The sequence below is a fragment of the Epinephelus moara genome, chromosome 1 (assembly GCF_006386435.1).
Source record: "Epinephelus moara isolate mb chromosome 1, YSFRI_EMoa_1.0, whole genome shotgun sequence".
NCBI classification, from domain to species: domain Eukaryota; kingdom Metazoa; phylum Chordata; class Actinopteri; order Perciformes; family Serranidae; genus Epinephelus; species Epinephelus moara.
In genome coordinates, this window is record NC_065506.1 from 28,639,844 (window position 1) to 28,660,442 (window position 20,599).

General features: G+C 43.4%; 1 protein-coding gene across 6 annotated transcripts in view; it reads right to left on the bottom strand.

Moving 5' to 3' along the window:
• The window catches only part of sox6 (SRY-box transcription factor 6), a 149,224-nt gene that overhangs the window by 21,850 nt on the left and 106,775 nt on the right, over positions 1-20,599 (bottom strand). For all 6 annotated transcript variants that reach the window (XM_050043079.1, XM_050043098.1, XM_050043116.1 and 3 more), the window contains 4 exons: positions 18,789-18,868; positions 8,354-8,503; positions 5,843-6,035; positions 5,454-5,641 (listed from right to left, as the gene is read on the bottom strand). In XM_050043079.1, coding sequence (XP_049899036.1) covers positions 5,454-5,641; positions 5,843-6,035; positions 8,354-8,503; positions 18,789-18,868 — 611 coding nt within the window. The remainder of the gene's footprint in view (positions 1-5,453; positions 5,642-5,842; positions 6,036-8,353; positions 8,504-18,788; positions 18,869-20,599) is intronic.

Below are 20,599 nucleotides of genomic sequence, written 5' to 3' on the forward strand. Positions count from 1 at the left end.
TGCCAGGGCATCACCTCATTTGTTTAAAACAGAGGGAGGAGAGGCCTTTAATTAAATTAAGGGGCTTAAGCTATGTTGAAAAAAATAGTGAGGTAACTCTGCTCTGGGCTTCGTGCCAATTTCATGTTTATTGTTTGTTTTTAATAAAAGGATATGCTGTCATTATTCAAGATGAGTTGTTTTTTGTTGGAGGGGAAACAAGTCAAACCAACAAAATGTGACCTTTCAGTGCCTGTTTGTGCATTGAGTCTAAACAATTGGATTTCTTCCTCATGTTGGTTTAAATACATTGTGCAAAACATCACAATTTTGTCTTCAGTTAGACCCAGATGTGCCGAAAATGTCATAATTTTTAGAGTATGTAATGGATAACCATCTCAGTGCTGTGACACATTTCTGACACAGCGCTCAGTTCTTATGTTCTTCTCCACACTGCTGAGATCATTTGTGTTGACATCATGTACTTTTACGGGTTTCCAACCCTCAATGATCCAGAACTGTTCACTGGGTCCTCCAGGGACTGTTAAGTTGGGCTGAAATCTCCCGCCTTATCAAACCCTCCAGGTTGCAAACAGCAGGACATTAGAAACTGCAGCATTACCAAAACCCCTTTCACATATGGACAAAACCTCAAGACTTGTTGGACACCGGAGCCATTATGTTCCTACTGCAACAATACCATAGACTATAAATGGTCCTTTGTGGCCTATTCTTTTCCTCGTCCTTTGTTGTGTGTGCCTTGTGGTGAGTGCGGTATCACAGGTCTTAGCCATCGGGGCCAGCAGCATTTCTGAGCGACTGCAGCGGGCCAGAAATTCACCGTGTAAAATGACAACTGTAGAAAATAATGGAGCCACCACCGCCAAATGACCCTACCAAGATGCAGTCTTGATGTCTTCCTGGGGAAGAGGCGAGACAGAGCTAAAGACCTGACCTGGGATAGGAGCCCGCAGACACATACACACCCACACACACATACACACACACAGGCACATATTATCCAGAGTCATACATTATTTTTATTCTTTTGGCAAACACGAACAATTGGACAAAGCATTAATGTAAGCAATCTTCACAATAGCACTTGCTGGCTACAGCCAGTGTCTGGGAGCTGAGCATAATCTAATTTGGATGGGCAAACCCTTGTATGCCAAGGATTTACATTGCAGCCAAAACGCCTTGGTTTGCAATTTCCAAGACAGCAGTCGAAAAGGAGCAGAAAATTGCTTCCAGGGCTGCAGACCAGACAAGATTATATTCAAAGTCTTTGTGAGGGCTTTGCCTGAATGGAGCCCTGGCATCACACACGTGCATGCACATGTATTCAAACACACACACCTACACACACACACACACACAGAGGAGGGACCAGTATAACCACTTTAACCAATAGGTTAGGAGTCTGGATTTTGTGGAGCACCAGCATAAGCTCCATTTGAATATTTACAGGCTGAGCTTTGGGACACGGGAAATGGACAATTGTAGTCATCAATACTGAGGAAAGGAGGTGCTGCGGGGCAGAAAGGGGCAGTTCAATAGGTTAATACACTGGCCTTTCACCTTTTGATTCCAGTTAGGGACATGTCAGCAGAGGAATATATTTTATCTCACACAACCTCCAGGGCATCACATCTGCAGCATCTATCAAACCTTAAGTAAGAGAAATTGATGCATCACTTGGAAATTGAAATTGAAATTGAAAATTAAATTAGCTCTCCAGTGTGTGACTGTCATGTCTGAGGAGGAATTACATCTAAAGTGTTCATTTACAGGTAATTTACAGTTAATAGACAAGGATACTATTCATGTCTGCAGCAAGGTCTAGCAGCATCTATTATGTGTTCTGGCAGAGCTGCTAATTGGCTAACCCTGACCAGTTCTGTATTGACAAGAAAAATAAAGCCATAGCTTTAAATATGTCTGATTACATTTACAGTATTAGTTAGATATGAGAGGTGATCTGCCGTCTGAACACATTAAGGTTAACAAGGGCCATGGTATATTCCGAAAGATTAATATAAATGCATTGTTTGAATTTCTATGAATTCTTTATCATTATCTGCTGAGGCAGTGAATATTTATCAGCAGAAAGTAGGGATGATATGAATTCATTGATGATTGATAAGAAGTTGATCAAACGTGTGAAAATTAATCGATCGAATAATGATAGAAACAAAGAGCACCATATAACCAATGACAAGGCGGCCATCTTGGAGTCTGGAGGAAGAGTGCAGCGCCGTTACCGTAAAATGAAGCAGGCAAAGCGAAGCATTATTTGGTTATATTATATATGTTTTATATGTCTAGGCACCTTCTCCTTAATATGTTTCATAGGCTGTGCAATGATGTCAGGGCATATGCAATATGTTGCTGTGAGCTTCTATTGAGGCAAAAAAAGCATTTGGTATTGTTATGTAAAAGGAAAGTTTTTATATATATATATTTTTTTTAAATCAAGATTAATTGATTGTTAATATTACCAATGATTGATTAAAGAAAGTGCCTACAATATGCAAACCCAGCAGAAAGTACTACACCCCTGATCTCTTGGCCGTATATTCCAGTAGACCATAAATGTTGATGACAAGCTGGTAACATGGTTGAATGTCTGCATGCACCACGTGAGCGAAAACATACAGAGATTCGAATGCTCGATATTTATTCACCCGTGACCCTGAAAAACATCATGTCCAGTTATAGCTACAGTGCATAATAGAGGGAAACAATTCAAATGGTTACAAATGGATTCAGATGTACTGTATTTGACTTGTAGGCATGCTGGCACATTCTAGATAAAAGCTTCCACCGGGGTGAGGAGGAGATGGTAAATAATGGAACAAAGTAATTGCCCTCCACAGACAATAATACCTTTAGATAAATATTTCAAAAAGGTAAATTGCAGAAGGGTTGTAAAAAGGTTTTATTGTACTGATGGGATATAGTAAAAACAGACAAATAAAAAGACTAGAAAGAAAAACCCGCTCCTGTAAAGCATGAATATTTTACATGTCCTCAGGTTAAAGGCTTGTATACTGTAGAACAGAGAGTCTGATCTACACCATGTTCTCCTAGGTCAACAGCCAGGGAGGGAAGGAGAGAGGGAGAGTCCTAGTTATAAAGGTTAGGGAGGAATGCATTGTACTGTTGAGACACACTTTTTATGAAAAGATGAATTGATCCATCTGTAAGCAGCACTTAGACCCACTCCTCTGCCCGGTCATTACAGTGGGATAAATCAATATTTAATATCCCCCTCTAACAGCTACGCTGGATGATCTTAACCTCTCCTTAATCCCATTTATGTTACCTTTCCAGATTCTTCTTCATGTAAGCTCTCTGTATGATAAACTTCCAAACAAGACACTGGGAGGAAGGAGGGGGGGCAGCTATTAAAGACCACACCATATTTATGTCAGGTGAGGCGCTTTCTTGAAATATTAATATTCTGAAACTGACCAAAGTGAAAGCTTTTATCAGGGGCATTCAAACCTTTCTAGTTCGTAGGCTTGTATCAGCAAAAGGCTCTCTCTCCTCCTCCTCCTCTCATTTCACCGCTGAATTACAACTTACTGTTCTTTATTGCGGCCGAAGGATGAAGATGATGGGGCAATTCTTTTAGCTGACTTGATAAAGCGTGCCTCTCATTTCACACCGTCCTAATAGGGCCAGTGTCACTGGAACTAAGAGGTGACGATAGCTCACTGTGATTTGCACGAGCCGGAGAGTCGAGCGTGGGCCCGGTTAAGGTGTCATTCAACGGGACAATAAATGATGTTGTAATGAAAACTGAGACACGCGTGTAAGATTAAATGGCTTCAAATGCAGAGCAACAATTACATCGTCCCCCTGTGCTTGCTCTATTATTTAGTGTTTAGTTTTTGTTGTTTTCAATACTACAATGGTACACTAATTTATTTAATAGTATTTCAATTTATGGCCGTTTTAACACGACTTTGCATTTACTTATCCTGCAACCTCAACACACGCGCACACACACACCCTCTCTTTCTCTTTCTGCTTCTGTCTCCCTTCCTTAAAAACACACTCTCTCTTCTCAGGTGACAAACACAGACAAAAGGTAGATTACAGGTGAGGAGTGACTGACTATTTCAAGCACAAGATCCCTTTAGGAAAAAAAACCCACGCATTCTCCTCCTCTGAGCTGATTGCTTTAACATGCGTTGAACAGACACGTCTAAAATACAGAGGAAACAAAACTAAATCCCACAAAAGACGAAGTGGGGGTTAAAAAAAAAAAAAGCGTTAAGCTCTACCTGCCGAGGACAATGTAGCTGTAGGTGTGTGCAGCCTGTTGAAAATGGCTCTTTACAAGTATTGTTCAGTTACTGCTTTCATGTCATGGCAGATTCGGCTGCTTGGTTGACCACAGGCTCACCTTAGTTGGGAGGCAGCTGTACCAGCTCCTGTGCACTCATGCTAAAAGCCTCACATGCCATGTTGTAACTAAAAGAAAACAGCCTGTTTGCTTTTTTAAATTTGGGGAGAAATTGTGACAGGGTGCATGTATGAAAGCTGTTTATCAGTGCAAAAAGATTATGGATTGATTGAGTTATTGATTGCCTATTGTAAAGCTCTTTTTTGTTTGTGTCAGTAAGTGCACGAGAGGCTGTGTCTCTGTCCTCTCTGCGGGCTGCATCAATTTATTTGCTTCACTTCTTTAAGAGCATAGTTGATTGCCACCTGCATAGACAGTGATCTCTTCCAAACACCAAATTAGAGGGAAATCAAAATAGATATTCATTGACTTTTTTACATATACATTGACCTAGTTGAGGCTGTTGGTTGAAAGTGTCAGGTGCTGAAATATTAATGAGCATCGCTCCCAGTTCCTGCCTGCTCCTCACAGCCAACTGGCAACATGGCATCAAGCTGAAGAGAGGAGGACAGCTTTTTTCTCTCCTTGATTGACTCATCGATTGAAGATATTTTTAAAGGGAATCCCTGGGAGTGTGTGCTCCTGGTACAAAGCAGCCCCATCCCGTGTCAGGGGACGGAGAGGGCTGCAAGTCTGCTTTAATTGGGCATAGACTTCAGAGTCTTCTTAACCCACACCGGGCACCGCCATGGCCTGTCACGGCCCTCACACCAACATCAACAACGCCGAGCCCTCTAAACACGCACACACAAACATATTCATACTAATTTGAGTAAACACACATGTACGCACTGAACTATGCCAGCTCTTATCACTACGACCACCCTGGACACAGATGAAATAAACATGGTAACCTTAAGAATTACTGCGATATTAAAATCAACATGTTCCACTTTCTTCAATAGTTTCTTTCCTCCACTCCTTGCAGGGAGAGCTGAGGACTCTTTGTGGTCAACTGCTTGTTCTTTTTTCTCTCTTTCTTTTGCTTTATGGAAAAAGCGTGCAATGGAGAAGACCTGAATCAGGGAGAGACGGACTGTATGATAGTAGTTCTAACCTTGTCAGCTCTGCAGTTGTTGAGGCCCACTGAACTGAGGGCGGACAGCTTTGCCTCCATGCCCTGCTGGTGATGTTGCAGCTGTTCCCTCTGGATCTGCTCCCTCATTTTCCGAGCCTCCTGGATGGCCTTCATCACTGTGTCCTGGTCCCCGAACAACGCGGTAGAGTTTAGGCTGGACAGAATATCTACACACACACAGAGCAGAGTTAGCCTGCTAGAACACACACTGCCAAAAAAACAACATCCTGACACAGTGGCATTTATTTGTGATATATGAATGACCAAAACCTTGCAATGTGGTCTCCCTGGATGTGAGTGCATTCTGTAAATGTGTGTTTAAATCTGTGTGCATGTGGGGCATCTTGTTTGCGAAGTGAAGGTCGTACCTAGAGACGTGCCGAGAGACGAGCCTCGACCCAGGCCTCCTCCAAGTGGGCTGGGGATCCCACCCTTGCCGAGGAGACTGTTAGGGCTGCTTTTACTGCCGAGGAACAGGTTTTGTGTCGGGGATGTGGGGGATTTAACCAGGTCTGTCGTCTTTGGCCGAGCAGACAGGTTGAGCGGCTGTGTTCCCTCCTCCTACGGCAGCAGAGATACAAGCGTGAGAGAAGACAGATGTGAGTAGGTGCCCCCTCCCCTCCATTTTTTTGGAGGGGCTCGGGATTCCCAGACAGCACAGCTCTCCTCTGTTCCCGGTTAATTATAGGATCCCTATCTTGACCCACACCTCCTCCCTGGTTCTTCCCTGTCTTTGCTCCTCTCCTCTCCTCTCTCATCCATCCTTCCTTCGGAGCTGCGCGATCTGCGATCTTCTTCACAGTTGCCCAGCGCCTTTGTTCACTCTAATTAAAGCAGATTCTGTCTCTCTGTACATCTTCATCTGTTCTCCCTCTCCTCCTCCCTGCTCTCTGTGTCTGCACTCTGGTTCGAAGAATAAATAATGACCAGATAACGGCGGTGCCAATGATCAAAGACAGCTGTTCCATTCATCAGATGTCGACTTGCATTATCTACTTCATTAACTTGTTTTCTAATTTCACTCCTCATTTGTGCGTACTTGGTTTTATCATAAGCTTTGATATGCCTATTCCTTAAAAAAAATACGATGTGATTTGGAAGAAAAACTCAATAGTGTACTTCTGAGATGAGGTCAGAAAAGGATGCGTATGTTTGGTGCTTTATTTGCTGGGCTCGTTGCAGCCTTTTAGACCAGTTACTGATGTGAGATGAAGAGTGTTATTTTCCAAGGTGTCACTTCAGCAGCTTGTCTACTGAGACCAAACATGTTATAGCTATGAGTGCTTGTGGATAAACAATGGGAGCACAGGCAAGACCATTCAGTGCTTGCTCATTTGTTTAAAATGGTTTGAAAACTGAAATCGTACGAGCAGAAGAAATGCACACTAAACAAAAGTAACCTTAAGTAACCTGAGTTATTTTTAGCAATCTGTGCAAAGTTGATCAAAAGAAATAGACTCCGTACATCTTTTCCTGATATTAAAATATTAGCATGCATGTTAGATACTATAGTTAAATAAATTTAAATATAATCAGCATTACATAAATTTAAAATGTCATCACTCCATAATTAGATATATAATCATGTTAAACATAAGAAAACTCTGAGATGATGTAAAAACTGCCCTGTCACACCAAAATCAATATGCACAGTGGAGTTTTTTAAATACAATAAATGTTGTATAATGCTGAATAGAAACAACTCAGACATTCGCATCCCAGAAAAGAAATGTCACTTCGCACAGTATAAATCGCCCTGTGTATACAGCAGTCTTTTAAATCAGATTAGGGCTCACGCTGTCGTTAACAGTCTCTTTCAAAGCCCAAGTGTCTCCTTGTCCAAACATATGGCTCAAGTGTAGACTGCCCCAAGGCCTTGTTATTGCTGTGCCAATAACAGTTTGTCATGCAGTGAGGCTGAAAGCAGACAAACAAAACTAAAGGCAATCTGATTCCATTGGACTCTGTGTACGTATATGTTTGCTTTCCATTTAGGCATGACTCATTTTATTCAGTTTTTTTGGCAATATTTATAATGTTTTGTTTAGAATTAGTGTTGTAATAATATCGGCTGAACTGGCATCCATCTAATCTGATAAATAGAGAATCGCATTCATGTGATGAAATGACAGTGTTGAGTCAGTTTAATGGCAATCTTTCAGTGGAAATCCCAGGAGGTAGAAGACCTGAAGGATTGTGTGTGTGTGTGTGTGTGTGTGTGTGTGTGTGCGTGTGTGCATGTGCGTGTGCGTGTGTGTGAGAAGAGAAAGCCAGAGTGCCTTCCTACCACTTCAAGACATGATTTATGGTCTTTCTCCATTGTGATATTATTAAGCTAAACTACTCCAAATGGGCGTATGTTTCTGATTATGGCCTTAGTGAGTGGGGATGATGTACATGGCCTTTCCTCTGCATGGAGGTCTAGTGGAGCCATGCCATACAGCAGCAGAACACACACACACACACACACACATCCTGCATTTGGTTTGTTTACAAGGCAAACAAAACTGTCAATTCTGCTTTTCGCTTCACTTTTGTCAGCGTTTGTACAGCACTGTTGTAATGGTTTTGTTCCATTTCTGTTACGAAAGAAAGAAGACAAAAAACTTTTCATTGTGAGAAAAAAAAAAAAAAATTTGAAACCATGTGTTCCACAAATTACTGGCTTGGAGCAGCCATAGCCATAGCAACCATGTCCACAGACTTCTGGTTAAGAGAGAGGGCCTTGTTAAAGCCCCACAGATTGATGGCCAGTTACGGGCTGGGCTCAACACCGGCAGGCTGTAACGCAAAACTACACCAACTCGGCTAGGCTAGGTCAAGTACCACTCAAGGCCCGTGCCGGTGGGTGGGCTAGTTAAAGGAGTTGAGCGTTGTACCTTGACTTGAGTGATGGGGCTGGAGGAACTCTTGTCATTCTTCAGAGAAGAGGGAGAAATGGGCCCGCTAGCATTGATGGGCTGGGGGAGCGGAGGCATCTTGGCTCCAGGAGAGACCTGCATGCTGGCAAGCTGGGCGGCATACAGTTGCTGTAGGGAGGTGGAGAAACCCGTTAACATCCAAATCCAGCAAACATTCAAAGTTTTATATTCTGTCTTTTCCTCTCCCTAGAACTCTCTCTGCCTCTGTGTCTGCCTTCATCTCCCCCTCTCTCTCTCTCTTTTACGTCTTTCCTCTCTTTCCATGAGGCTGGCAGAGAACCTCCATCAAAGGTCTTAACTGTATTTCAAAGGCTGAACCCAGAGAGAGACAGCAGTCTTAAAAACCACACAGAGATGGCTTTCATTCAAAATACTTGGAGCCCCTATTTTCCACTCATCACAGAGAAAAGTTTGCAGACTGGATGCAAGTGTGTTAGCAAAGATCTCTCATTTCTCTAGATCTACACAGCTTCCTATTGAAGTTTCTGGCCTGGGATTCGTCTCCACACAGCCATGTGAGACAGTCCCATTCCACAATGTTAGAAACCCAACCTCAGTTGGACTGCCATCACAGGCTATGTTAAACACAAGCATTATTAAGGCTTAGAAACCTGCACAAAGAACACTGATGTAATCACCGTTATTTTCCTTGGCGTTAAATCAGTAAGATGTCCAACTGTTGGTGACATTACCACACAAGAGGGCGGTTCAAATGACTGGCGAAGCACTCAATAACAGTTGGGCCTGTAACAGGGTTGAACTCTGAAAGCTCAATTTACATTTCCACCACTGGGCTGATTATGTGGCATATACTAGAAAGGGTGGTTAAAGACGTTGATATGAGGGTTTGGAAGTATTAAAAAAAATCTGGTGAGCCACAGACTGCTAATTGTCCGTTGGATCAGATTTTTGACGCAGTAATTTATCCTTTATCCTGGATAAAGTTACAGTTTAATGTCTTGACATTAAGTTGTGCGCCCATTTTTATATCATTAGAGTCTGAAACAAATAAAACCAGACTGATTTGATGATTATTTTTGTGCTTGTTTTTCTGTGCCCAAAGAGCCCAGAGCACTCCCACACTGCTGTGACTTCTTTCTGCCCCAGGTCTGTATTGATTGGCCACCAGGTAAGTGATGAAATTGGCTTTTGTCTCCTGCTGCAAATGGCAGGGGTCTGTCAAATAGATCCACTGTCTGAGAAAGAGTGTTATGCCACATTTCCACTGCGTGGTACGGCACAGCGCTAGTCAGCTCGCTGTTTTTGGTTTTCCATCAGCAAAAGTTGGAGCCTGGTACTTTTTTTGGTAACACCTTGGTTGAGGTTGATGCTGAAGGGTGGAGTTAAAACTCTCCAGACCACTGATTGGTCAGAGAGCATTGTCACTAGAATCACCACTTGTGCGGCATGGGACATGCATGGGACATGCCACACAAACCTGACATTTTTAAATAGCCAAGCTACCGTCAATAAGGACTGCAATTTTTTTATTCACAAAAAATGGCAACCCGCAAAAGTATGCCATACACTACGCTTTACAAATTACACAGTGCAACCTTCTTATGTTTGGTTGCCGATGGAAGGACTCGTTGAGTGCCGTGTTGAAGATGATGCCACAGCAGTTTAATGTAGTGTCGATATGGCAATCAGCTAAGATTCTTGCCTACACAGAAAAGGCACTATCCTCAATGGAAAATGAAAAGGAAAAAAGACCTAGTACCAAAAGTGAATTGAGTTTAGCCGAGCCATGCAGTGGAAATGAGGCATTACTCCATGTGGCCTTAGACCTCACTTCATCAGACAGATAGTGCCCCTTACATCCCCCACTGGCCTGCTGTCCTCACGCTAGGTAAACCTTATGGTTTGTTAGGTTATTCAGTCAGATGGTGCTGTCAGGAGGAATCTTATTTCTCTTCCTCTGGCCAATCAGCAAACCCTGTCTCATTTCCTGGTACGACTGGTGACATACAGACCGCGTTTGTGCAGATGGGGGTGAAAGCGACCTGGCCCCGGCGGCCTCACCTTTGACAGTGTAGATACAGACTAAAACCAAACAAAGCACTTTATGTCCACGCACATATCTCCAGTTATAAACACATATGTGGTCCTGTAAGAAACTTTATCGCTGCCACATAAGCGGCGGCACAAAAGGTCCATTCTTCCAGGGGACCTGGGGATAACAACAGCACATGGGCAGCGGAAATGACAGACTGATTATGTTCCTACAATGATAGCACTGCCCCCACCTCCCTTACAAACAGCCTTTTGTCTCCGACAGGAATGGACACAGGAGCGGACCCAACTCTATTTTCTTCTCATCTGAGCTAGACTTAGTTAATGTCAGTGGTAAAGGCACTCTGTGTGTCTGTGTGTGTGCGGGGGGTGGAGAAAACAGGGAGAAAAAGTGACAGAGAAAACGACTGGCTGTAACTCCAGGCTACACACTCGTCTTAGTAGAGGAGCGGAAGCTGAGTCTGTTGGACAGATGTTTGCTAACAGGCCTGTCGACGAGCATGCCCCTGACCTTGAGTGGGAAGAACTTTATTGTCCCGGAAAAAGAGCATAATTAGACTTTGCCTCAAATTAGACGCAGTCAGAGTGCCCCTTTTCAGCACTGATTAGCAGGTCAGTGCCATGGGGTGAGAAGCAGTGGTTATCCTTGTAACAAGGAACACTCTGCCTCCAAGGGCCAAAAAACAATAAATATAATCAGGGGCAAAGACAGATGAAGGGTGTGTTAATCCACCATACACTGCTCAAGGACAGGTATGAAACACCTCAGCATTTAGTGTGTGGGGTCTAGAGACTTTTGCTTAGCATTATGGTAGGGCAGCTCCGAATACCAGTATTTGGGCGTTGAATCTTCAGTGAGAAATATCTGTAATTATTGGAGCTTCAGCAGTAGATAAATAAGAGGACATCAGTCAATTAGCCGCTTTGTTAGCATTAGGAAAAAGAATACTTTGCAAGACAGCTAACCTACTGCGCACAGTGTCTAGGTGATTTGCCAAGCTCATTGTAGATTTTTGACACACCAGTTTCCTTTGGCGTATCTGGCACAAATTTTGAAACTATTCCAGTCACTTGACGTTTTCACCATCTTGATAGGGTATCCCTATGCCTGTCACGTGTGGTCAGACTGTCCCAGTTTGTCACTAAGTTTAATTGTCCTTGTCTGAGAACAGCCTAAAATAATTAACGTTGATGCATAACAAATTATGTTGGATAAGTATTTCTTAATTGATGAGCTGCTTGGGATTTTGTTGGAGCATTTGAATCCTGATTTTGAGACTGAGTACCATGGCAACAATCAAAGCTTCAAAGCATTCAGACCCTAAAAAACTGTATATCTAGGTAAAAAGTAAACATATGTGTTTGAGACCAATCACATAATTAAGATAGAAGCAACAGCCCCACAAAACTGTACAGGAAGTTGTCCGTTTTAAATGCATTGTGGTGTCAAACGCTGACGGATTATGCATCCTGCCAAAGCTGCTCTCCCCAAGCAGAAGACATCTGCCTGCTTCCCCCAATTGACTCTCTCACATCTAATAACCGCTTCCTCATATCTACTTGCCAGGTGGGGGCAGCAAAAGGTTCATGGTATTTAGGGTCAAGCTCAAAGTCAGCGCTCCAACTCTGAGGTACCGGAGGAGTAGGGTGAAAGACTGAGTGGAGCTCGGCACCTTCTGTGTCCTTTTTCCCTTTACACTCCTAACAGGGAAATATACATCTAACGGGAAACATGCAATGCTTCTGTTCATGAAAAGCCATAGAGCTGCACATTAAGTCACAGCTTGAATGAAAATAGGAAATAGCAAAATTAATATAATAGCAAATGGGATTGCAGTGTGGGTAATAAAAGGAATCTGGCATTTAGGAAATATGAGCTCGTATATTATGTGTTTCCTCTTTGCCTAAAGGAAGGAGCAACTTCCCACCATTTTCCATTATTAAAAGTGTTCATTTATAACTAGTATTACAATACAGTCTCTTTTTTTATTTATTGTTTTACTCCTTTTTTCCTAATACAGACACAACATACATAAATGAGGAGACACACAGAATAGAAATCTAAGGTCCTCCTTTTGACCCCATCATTCCCTGTTTCCCAGTAGAGCGGAGCAGATCTCAGCAAGCATGGATTCAAAGTGAGTGCAGCACGCCCAAGGTCAGCCTGTTAGCCTCTGGTAATTAAAAACAAGCCCTCTGGAGGCAGCAGAGGTTAAACGGGGAGGTTCACTTTTCTGCCTGCGACATTAAACTGAGATTACACACTCTGCTGATAATGTTAGACATCTCAGAAGTATGATGTGCAATTAAGACGGGCGGCCTCTATTTGTTTAGTGAAACAACAAAGCTGATATTATAGCTCAATATACAACATTGATTTGCTCATAACTTCCATCAATGCTCTTTTCCCCTCTGCGAGCATGGGAGCATTTGCCTCGTAGTACAAAGAGAAAAAACTTAACATGGAAAAACAAATGTGCATCTTGTTTTTCTTTAATAAAGTCAGTCACAGCATGGCAATATGTGCTGGAAAATACAGTGGCAGATATTTGTCAGATTCGTTGCTGCCAGCGATGACGGTGCATTGCACATTTACAACTGCAGCCTGCAAAAATACAAGAATAAAGACAAACAAATTTCCTCAACAACTAATAATAGTGACAAACATGCTCCGCGTTTTCCATGAGGTGAGCTTTGTCTGATGACTGCCAACATTCGTAGTCGCACTCCTCTCTCTTTGTGTGCGAGTGTGTCTGTTTGTCTGTCTGTCAATGTCTCATTCACCTCTGCCTGGCCTGGGCGCTGAGCACTGGGCTGGATATGAGGGCATTAACTGTGCTTCACTGCACCGCACCATTTAAAAGGCAGCGCAGCGCCAGCCCCGTTTGCCACAAGGCTTGTACAGGCTCATTGCCCAGGGCGACCGGGCAGGCTGACCCAGGCTAGGCCCAGATGTCAGGAGTGGAGGAAGGCGTCCTGGTGCACTGTGCCGATGCTTTCCAGTATGGCCCAACATCTGTCTCATCTGCTGGCACCCAACCTGCTCTGCTCTAACCCCTCCTCTTGCCTTTCTCTATTTCTCTATCTTGCATCAACAGTATATATGTTGAAGTCCTTCTCTATCAGTTTCTCTCTCTCCCACATACACACACACACAACGCAGTCCATCTTGTATAAGTGTGTGTGTGTGGGTTCTCCAGGCCCAGGGGCCCCAGAGCCAGCCCTCCCATTCAGTGCAGCTCACTGCATTATCCACTCTATCTGTCCATCTGTCCCTCTGTTCACCACTGCCTCTATCCAGCTGCTCACATAGCCGTCCTATTAGCCAGCCTTCCACACACAGCTAGCATTGCTGCACTGCTCTGGGTTACCTTCAAAGACCGAGCTCGTCTGCTCATAAACACAGAAACAGCTGCTCTCTACAGTATGTCTGTTCTCTCTTTCTCCCCTCCTCCTCTCTGCCTCTCTCTCTTTCAAAGTCAAAAGTGCTTCACTTGTTAATGATGGAAGCCGTTTCTTCACATCTGTACTACACAGGCATTTACATCCAAACAAAAGATAATGTGCGGTTTGCTGCTCTCCCACTTTCTTCCTGTTTGTCCCTGACTGTGTAACACTCTTTCTTATCACTCCAGTCGTCTCAGCCTCTGAGTACTCCTTCAGATGTGTCTGTCTGCTTGAGATCTGGTCCGGGTTGTCGCTGAGCATGTGGGCTGCTTTTCATCTTTACAGTGGGAGCATGAGCCGCGGCTGGGCCCAGGTTTATCATGGGCCTAGAGAGATGCCATAGGAAATACGGCGGATGGTAATTGCGGCGTTGAGTCTTTATTCAAGCGACTCGACTTCCAGTGCTGTAAAGCACGAGGATGTGACGGGCTTGGACAATTCAGGGAAAGAAAAGAGCAACACACAGACAGAATGAGTTAAAAAAAAAAAGAGGATGGGGGTAATTCAGTGAGAAATACACAAACTAAGACACTTAGAGATGGTTCAAGATGTGGATTGGAAATTGGAAAAGCAAGACAGTGAGACAGAGACAGCAACAGATAGAAAATGGAGCTTTGACTGAGTGAAAGCAGAGGGTTTCTATTTATTTAGTCTTAACAGTGATACTGCATACAGAGAACCCAGATGTTCTGTTTTATCCAATAATGCTTTCTTTAAAATGCCTTAAACCCCAAAGTCTGCTTCCAATGATAAAAAACAGGACTTTCTCAAAGGTCCTCCTGCTGTTTACTGTTTCTGTAAAGGGGGCGGGTGATATATATTAACTTCATATTGGCCTTAAGTAAATTGTTTTTCACTTGGCAACTGATGCAAGGTATAGTTTACAAACAGCAAATTAAGTGCTGTCCCAATAGAAAATTCTTTTGTGGAATTAGGGAAATTCCCTTCTTGTCTCTTCACTCAATTGAATATAGTAGGTGTCCGGACAGATTGGGGTACAATCTGAGCACAATTTCCTCTGTTAGGTGAGAGGTGTCAGTTGTAATCAGGGAAGGACAGGCAGGGATGGAGCCATTGTTTCCTGCTGGTCCTGGGCTCATCCCGGCTCTGTGTGGGCTTTAATGAAGAGGGGCATGTCGCGCTGGGATAGTTTACCCGCCTCCTCTCCTGTGAGTTGAGGACGAGAGCCAATCTGTCAGGAAAACATTGAGTGAAATTGCCCTGTGGTACAGCAATGCCTGGTGACAGCCACTTGCAGACTGCCAGCCAGCGGAGTGATGCTACCACCCCGTATTGACAAGCAAATTACAGTCTCCAACACTCAAACGCATCCTGGAAGATTCATTTACATCCATCAGCTCTAAGCCTTTGTTACCTTGTTGGGTTTTCTTCTCTTGGAGAGAAAGGGCGGGGAATGGGATCCCAGACTGTTATGACAGAGGAGATTGTGAAGAGGCTACGTGGCCAACATTAAGACTGACGGAGCGGCTAGCCTCTCTGACTGGATGGCTGATCACATTACCTCTGCAGCATTGTGGGAATTAATTCTTCCAATAAGATAATTTTTAAGGTTCATATATTGCACAATCTAAACTGAGTAAATTGGTGAAAATTATAGCTTGCCATGCAGCTGACAGGAAGAGATATTTTAATTGGGGGGGGCAGCCCATTCAGCCATATGTGTGTGGGATTCTGTGTGTGCGTGAATCTGCGAGGAGCATGAAGAATGGGCTCGGAGGTGAAACTAGAAAAGTTCAGGTGGAGTATTGTGCTTGGTGATGCATGCAGAATAAACTCAGCAGTACAATGAGTAATAAGCGGGGGTGACTTACATCATCTTACTTTGTTCTATTTTAAACGGGTTTTTATATCAAATAATCTTACCTGTGGCACGTAAATTACAAGTTGCATCAGTATAACACTGGATATAATGTGTCAATTTCAAAATAGCTGTCACCTTTTTTTAACCACAGGAGTTCTAAGACCATATGCGGATTATAAGACAATGGGCCCTGGGCACAAATGTACAAAAGGAGGGGGAGCAAGAAACAGTCTTTGTGGTGGTTTTGCCTTTTTTTGGTTGTTTTTTTTGCATCTCTTTGTAGTCAGTATGCAGCTTTTTATGGTTTTGTGTCTCGTTGTAGTCGTTTTGTGTCTCTTTGAGTTAATTTTGTGTCTTTTTTTGGTCGTTTTGTGTCTCTTCGAGGTTGTTTTGCCCTTTTTTTGTAGACAAATGTGTCTCTTTGCAGTTTCTTAACACCTTTTTGTGGTCATTTTAAGTCTTTTCCTGGAAGGTATGTGTGTATTTGAGGGACATTTTGCAAGTGAAGGCCAGGGGGGCCCTTGATACTTTGAGCCCTTGGGCTTGTGCCCGGTTGGCCTGTTCAGTAATCCATCCATGCCTAAGACAAATCTACTGTAGCAGGGTTCCGATAGATCCTTAAAAAGTCTTGTAAGGCACTGGATTCAGTCATCTAAAAATAAAGCCTTAATTGGTATTAAAATGCCAAATCAATCTTTGAAAGTCTTTAAAATGCAACATTCACATAGTGTTTCTTGCTGAGATGCAGAGGATCCACTGTCTGCTAGCTAGCTAGTGGGGAAGTGCGAATTCAAGGAAGATTGTCTAATTCAAGATTTTGTCGCATGGCTGAAACTGGTACAAGGCAATACATACAATGCTCAGTATATTTTTTCCAAAGAGTTTTCCACACTTGATATAATGGGAATCAAGAAGTGTAATTTCACATGCAGAGTGAGAAAGACTAAATTGTTAAGTCATTTTTAATAGGCAGAATTATCCCTAACACTAAGTAACTGATGTTGGCTCTTTCTTCTAAATTTTGGTTGTTGTAAAATTGTCCTGAATTTAATTTCGAGTGGTATTAAAAAAGTCTTTAAGAGTCTAATTTGCCTTAAGATGTAGGGACCCTGTCTAGAGTGCAGCCACAGGTGCTTTCCTACATTTCATTCAACTCAAATTTGTGTTGTTTTTCCTCTTTGGATTTTGCGAGAATATTTTTTTCTGCTTCCTTGTACACGAGTTCTCGTTCTCAAACACACACACACACACACACACACACACAGACATCGGAGTAGACTTTTCAATAGTTTAATTTCGAGGAAGAAGCAGCTATTATTGCTCCAAAAGGGAGGAGACAACCCTAACTTAATTCCATGTCTGGCTTGATATGATGTTTTTAATCATAGCGGGCTCCCAGTGCTTTGTAGAGGAAGTGGTGGCAGTCACATGGTTTGTTGATCCCAGCTATGTAGAAAAGGGCATGTTTGACTTGCCTTGCTGTTTTAAGGGGAGTCTCTGTGCAGGGTAAATAGCAGCCAGCAGGCGGAATATGTGACAGGCTGACAGACTTCAATTAATGGAAAATGCACCTCTTTTTGTTTACTGTGTTCTGTAAAGGTCAGCCAAGTCATGGTCTTGGAGGCACTGTTTTTGCCCATTCCCAGGGTTAGGTACATAATCAGAATTAATCACTCTCGACCCGTCTCCCCTCCTTCAGATATATGACTGTCTCATCTGACCTCATACACCATTATAAATAGACTCCACATGCCTGTCTGAACTACCACTCCTTTCCAACCAACTTCTCCATGATACACAAACTAAGTCACACATATACGCTCCAGAAAATCATATTCACATACACAGCCTCCACCTTTTGCTCTCACGGCCGCACGTCTTCAAACATGAGCAGACTCATTTAACACCTTACATGCTTCTAATAGCTCCTCTCATGGCTGCATAATGACGCACAGCCCTCCAGAGCCAGCTGCATGCATTGTTAGAACTTGCCAAGGCTCGTTAACACTGACAGTGGTAGCCTCAGAAGGACAAATGCCACATATATCAGCGTGCAAAGAGTTTTTCCCCCCTCAGTCTTGAGCTCTCTTGTTTAATCTTGATGTTCTTCTTTTCTGTTGTTGAGCATCACATGTTGCAGCGTTCAGTAACTTCTCCCTGTTGTCCACAAAGCAGCAGTGGCCACTTAACCACATGTCAGAACAGAGATGCTTTTTAATCCTTTCTTTCCTTCTTTTGTTTCCAAAGGCTGATTTATAGTTTCAAGACCTAAGATCTACAATTACTCAGAACTGCAAAGGAAACTGCAACAAGCAGCGGTGCAGCTGAGTGAATATGATGGTTATTCAGCTTTCCGTTGCTACTTGCATGTCTTTTATGTAGATAAAAGTCAAAATTAGCAAGGGAATCATAATCACCGGTTTGACAACAAAGATCATGCACAGACTAAAGGAAGCCCTGGTAACAGTATTTGTGATAGTAACAACTTGAAGGATAGAAAGAAGGCAGTTATCTATATTAAACATTATGGCCTCAGGTTAAGCCCTGACCTGGGTTCAGCTTTTTTTTAAATGCTGTGTGAGAAAAGTCCTGGTTGAGCCTGTAGGGCTTGGAGCCTGTCCCAACATTTTATGTTGCTCAAAACCCTTACTCAGCCTCACTTTGTACAACATACCTTGAGAACAGATTAAAATGACTTTGTTTCTTTTTTTTTTTGGTCCATTCTTTTCTCTCATTTGTCTTCCACACAGAGATAAAAGAAATATTACAGTGGTTCTACCAGATAAAAGCAATAAGAAGGAAATTCTTTGCTTACACAGTCAATTGTCTTCTGATAAATTCACTGGCGGGCGATTAAGGCAACCAAAGTGATTCTCATTCCCTCTAATAACTATTATCTTCCTAACTCCTCTGTCTGGCAGAGCTAGTGGGGATAAATCCTCTATAAAACAGGATAAATTACATATGTAAGGTGATAAGCGTGTGTGAGCTAGGGGCCTCCAGGATTATTTAGTGTGCAGCTCATTACTTAGCGTACAGCTGCTTAGCCATCCTTTCTACCCCGGGCTTGGCGGGCGTCCCTAGCATTCTTTGTCATAGTACTGTACATACCTGAAGCTGGAGGGGGCTGAGTCCTGACGCTGCTGCAGCTGCCATTGTGGATGGAATGAACTGCACCGGGTAGTTATCACCTGTCAGAGAGAGGGAGAGAGAGACAACAATGCATACAGGTTCAGACAATGAGCCGGCCCACAGCGACCAGGCAAGTGCCAACACGGATCCCGGGCCCTCCGCTACTTTGCCACAGCAATGTGGCACATTACAACGAGCCCTCGGCTTCAAGCCCAAACATCTGCATTAACAAAAGGCTAAGCTGGTTTGACTGGAGCAGGATTACTTAGGAACGTTCCACGCCATTCCCTCCTTCCTCCACCTGCACACTGCTCCTCCTGGAAACAACTACTACATAGTTTTACAAGTTAGGAGTTCTGTTAAGGTTTGTGCGTGCGTCTGTGCTCAGAGTAAATGTTAAATATCTCCCCTGGTATTCAATTAGCGATTATGTAAAAGCACCAGCATGTTCTCTCAGGCAGTTCATACAGCTGTAGACTTGCCTGGCTATTGTTCAACACTACATTGTTTGTTTCTGAATGATAGCTTTGGCAGCACTGTGAAAGCACTTGTATGCGAACTGGTTGGAACAAGTGTGTAGTCAGAATAACAAGGTTAAAAAACCCACACGTTCTTATCTCGCACATTGCCGTGATCAAGCAAAGAAGAGATATATAATAGCAGCACTATTCATTACTATTCACTACTGTTGGCCTGCCATCAGCACGTTTGTCAGACAGGGATATAAAAACGGCTGCTGTATGAGTGATATCCATGGGGGTGTATAACTGAGCACCAGACGCTTTCACACACTCAACCTAGTGTGTTAGAACGGACAGAACAGCCCCAGTGAGACGGGGCAGCGCAGCGTTCATGGGGGGAGGTTGGTTTGAAGCATGTGTCTGGAGGAGGGGAGGTGGGGTGCACAGTGGGAGTGGGGAGGGGTAGTTGGCCTTCGCTCAGACCCCACTTCTGCCTGTCACTTCTTCTCACAAACATATGGAGCCATTAAGCCACAGACAAGGTAAATGTATATACCTTCTCTTTCACTTTGCCCTCACCCGCTCGCCTCACTTTGCAATCTTGTACAGCACAGCACAATGTGATACAGGCCATGGAAATTCAATCCCCATTTAGTAGCAAATAAAATCACACAGCAGAAGTGGTTTCAAATAGTGCTGGGTTGGATGTGCGGGGGTGCACCGTGGTTATTTCTACACCTCCTTTTTTTGGTATCACTTTCTCTCTGTCTCCTTCTCTCTGTGCTGTCTGTGACGTAGGGTTGGGAATAATAAATGGCTCGATGTCTTTAGATGTCATGTGAAACCTGGGGAGGGTCATGTGCTAAGTGAGCGCACTGCCACTGCTGGGGGGTCTCGGGCTCCAAGGTCTGGGTCTTGGGTGCACATAGTCGAGGCAACCAGACTCCAGTGGAATGGGCGCAGTGCCAGGGTAACGTCACCGTTGAAAGGGAATTACATGCGAAACTGTGTTTTTTATTTAACTGGCCATTGCTGGTCCCATGCCCAGAGCCTGGACTCTCTGAATGCTAAGGGTGGGGGTAATACAGGTGACGCCATGGTCACAACAGGCTGTATTTCCCTGCTTATGCAGTGCCATGAAATGTAAGTCATAGGTCTGCTCAGGGTTGACGGATGACGTTGAGAGCTTTCTTAGAACAGATAAAATGATGATGAACGAAGGCTGCAACCCTCAAACCTATTTTCTATTTTCACTGGCGTTTAAATTGTATGGAATTATCAAGGCTGTTCGCAGAAAAACAGGCTTACATGAAAATAAATAAACAGGTA